This window comes from Crinia signifera, chromosome 2 (assembly GCF_055691185.1).
Source record: "Crinia signifera chromosome 2, ASM5569118v1, whole genome shotgun sequence".
Taxonomy (NCBI): Eukaryota; Metazoa; Chordata; class Amphibia; order Anura; family Myobatrachidae; genus Crinia; species Crinia signifera.
Genome location: NC_139218.1, coordinates 392481029 through 392484131, shown reverse-complemented (window position 1 = coordinate 392484131; position 3103 = coordinate 392481029). Strand labels below are relative to the sequence as shown.

Here is a 3103-nt window from a genome sequence, read left to right as displayed (position 1 = left end):
TTAAAAATACATCATTGAAATATTAAAATATTCCGAAATACGGAATAATCCGTTATCCAAAATTCTCCTGGTCCCGAGCATTTTGGATACGGGATACTCAACCTGTATAACATATAATCCCATTGCCTTCTGCTTGGTGTTTTCCCCTTAATGCCAGTGAGGGAAGGGGAAACTCTCAGTAACTTTCTAGCAGTGTAAAAAAGAAAAATGGCTGCCTGCGTTGTGTTAGAGGGGCGGCGATGTCCGTACAACCGTTCATTCATATTTTAAATACACAATAAACTACACCGTTTGGTTATGTAAGAATGACAGGGTTATCTTTTGAGTAACAATCGTATATGGTACAGAATACATCCAATAATATCTGCTATCTATATGGTACATATGTATAACTGCACTGAATGTCTCACACATGATGACGCGACCCATCCGCTGATGTACAGAGGGTTGATCTCCGTACTTTTGTCCCCAACAGGTCCGCACGCCTCCTCACACTATCCTGAGATGACGCATCAGTGCTCGGAGTGTCAGCAATGTTTCCCTAATCATTCAGCCCTCGTCACCCATCAGCAAACGCATAGCGCCAGCAATCTGTACATATGCTCGGTCTGTGGAATATGTGTCAGCTCCAAACTGGCTCTTACCGCCCACCAGCGATGTCACACCAAGGACAGACTGTTTCATGGTCACAGTGGGAAATCTCATCAGAGGTCCCATCTCCTGTCACATAACAGGACTCGCACTGGGGAGGGGGCGTTTTCATGCCCGGAGTGTGGGAGATGTTTTACCCGAAGGTATGGCCTCACTACACACTTGCGGCTACACTCTGGCGTGAAACCTTACCAGTGCACAGATTGCGGCAAGTGCTTTGTCACGAGACCCAGCCTTGCCAAACATCAGCGCACTCATACTAAGGAGAGGCCATTTTCCTGCCTTGAGTGTGGGAGATGTCTTCCCAACAGGTCTGCATTTGTTGAGCACCAGCAGATTCACTCTGGCAAGAAGCCGTTTAAGTGCTCAGAGTGCGGGAAATGTTTTGCCCGGAAATTCAACCTTGTCACGCATCAGCGCACGCACACCGGGGATAAACCGTTTCATTGCACGGAATGCAATAAGGGCTTTGTCCAGAGATCCGACCTTGTCAGGCATTGGTGCACTCACACCGGGGAGAAGCCATTTATGTGTTCTCAGTGCGGCCGCTGCTTTTCTAACAGCTCCAGTCTTGGCCGACATCAGAAAGATCATGCTGGTCTAAGTGAATAAGCTGACATTCTATGACAGGAACTGGGACAAAAGTGGACATCTCCTGCCAGATGCATTATATATAAAGTGCAGAGCTGCGTTGTTTGGTCCTCCATCCTGTAGAGGCCGCTGTGCCCAGTTATGGATCCATCTAATAATGCATAGTGGATAAATTGAAACCATCACTTCTTGTGTTATATAATTACACCTGTACCTCTCCAGCTGCTGTAAAACTACATATCCCAGCATGCTCTGACACAATTTAAGCATTTTCTAATAACAGAACTGTGGCATGGCTTTCTGGGTCTTGTAGTTTCACAACAGCAGGAGTGCCAGGAAGTTGTCCCGAGTGAGTTAAAAAAAAGGTACTTATGTATTATCTGGGCTCCCGTGTTACATGCACCCCATTTTTTCATACCCCTACTATCCAACTACGCATGGAGTTGATTTTCTATAGTGTGGCGAGCGCAGCGAGGCACCGTACCCGAAGCGTGGCGGGGACGCGGTCTCATAAGAAAAACGGGAGCCCAGATATTACATAAGTACCAAAAAAAATACATTATTATGTTACAATGTTCTGTTCTTTAAATGTGTTAGTTGCCGTCACTGGGACTGGGAACAGTTGCAGAGTAATTACAGGTACAACATCCATTATCTGACCTAATGGTATAGGACCTTATTTGATCCAGACACATTATGTGCCAGTGGACGTTATAGTGTGTGGGGGGAGTTACGCTGTGGGAGGGCTCAGGTAGGCATAGTGAGGGCGTGGTTAGGCTGCAGCAGGGATGGCCATCGTTGCCATTGCGTTATATTCCTATTGATGATCATTCATTTTCTTTGATCCAATCAATATATGGGGTGGGACTTCATGGGTGTTGGGGACGGAGCTATGCTCTGTGTCCCGGCCCATTGGAGGAAAAAATAAAAATAAATCTATTTAGTTTATGCTTGACTTCGATGGAGGGAAACCATCTGGTTCTCCGCCATCGATGGCAAAACTATTCTACATCGACCGTAAACCATCGATGAGTTTGAAACATTAATAGTCGTTGGCCATCCTTAGGCTTCGGGAGGTTTAGGTGCTGCAGGGTTAGTATGCTGGAGGCCTCTGTTATGCTGCAGGAGGGCTTAGTCTGCGTGACAGTTTAGCCGGTGGGGGAGGGAGCAGATGTACGTTCCACTGATGACCCAGAAGAATGGATTAACCGGCACAGTGCTGAAGCCAAGAGTGCCAGTATATCAGTGGTGTGCCTGCACCTATTGTCTAATAATATCTTGATATCCTATTAACCAGGGGGTTCTACCACACACCTTCGCCATTGACGTACACACACAGAAGAAAGAACGAAGCCTGTTTTTTGTATAGAATTGTGGATAATTGAGACAGAAATTGCAAGTACTTCTGAAACCTGACATAAGAGGAGGTGGGGCCCCCAGGCAGCAAGGCCCACCAGCTATTTTCCGTGTTCTGTAGGGCCGGTCTGACCCTGATCACAAATAAAGATACAAATTATGTTTAAAATGAGGGTTCAGTTCAGCCATGGTCTCTCATGCGTCTTCCTGTAATAATAATTGTGGTTTATTGCGTTTATAGCATTGCTCTTACTGCTGACGGATTCACTGAACTCGGTCGTATGTAAAGATAAGTAAATATCTGTCACTCTAATAACCTAGTTTGTATTGGAGTTCAAAAAGTCTCCAATACAGTATTTGGTATATAGATATCAATTAGCACAAATTAGATCAGAATTATGTGTTAAGCCAGGTGCGCACTACACGACAATTTGAGCGATTTGTGCTATAACGACATTGTTACCTTCCGAAACCCACTGTGGACATTCCCTGTTGCCTGTACGTA

The 3103-nt window shown here is 45.5% G+C and overlaps 1 protein-coding gene across 1 annotated transcript; it reads left to right on the top strand.

Annotated features, from left to right (window-relative positions):
* The first annotated feature begins 437 nt into the window (after positions 1-437).
* Positions 438-2782, top strand: LOC146058245 (uncharacterized). Its single transcript, XM_083170440.1, has one exon. It carries the CDS (start codon positions 505-507, stop codon positions 1261-1263), a length of 759 nt encoding a protein of 252 aa, XP_083026566.1. The 5' UTR covers positions 438-504; the 3' UTR covers positions 1264-2782.
* Positions 2783-3103: the final 321 nt, after the last annotated feature.

Bases quoted from the DNA above. Each gene is read 5' to 3' on its own strand.
- LOC146058245 (XM_083170440.1), top strand. From the start codon at position 505: ATGACGCATCAGTGCTCGGAGTGTCAGCAATGTTTCCCTAATCATTCA.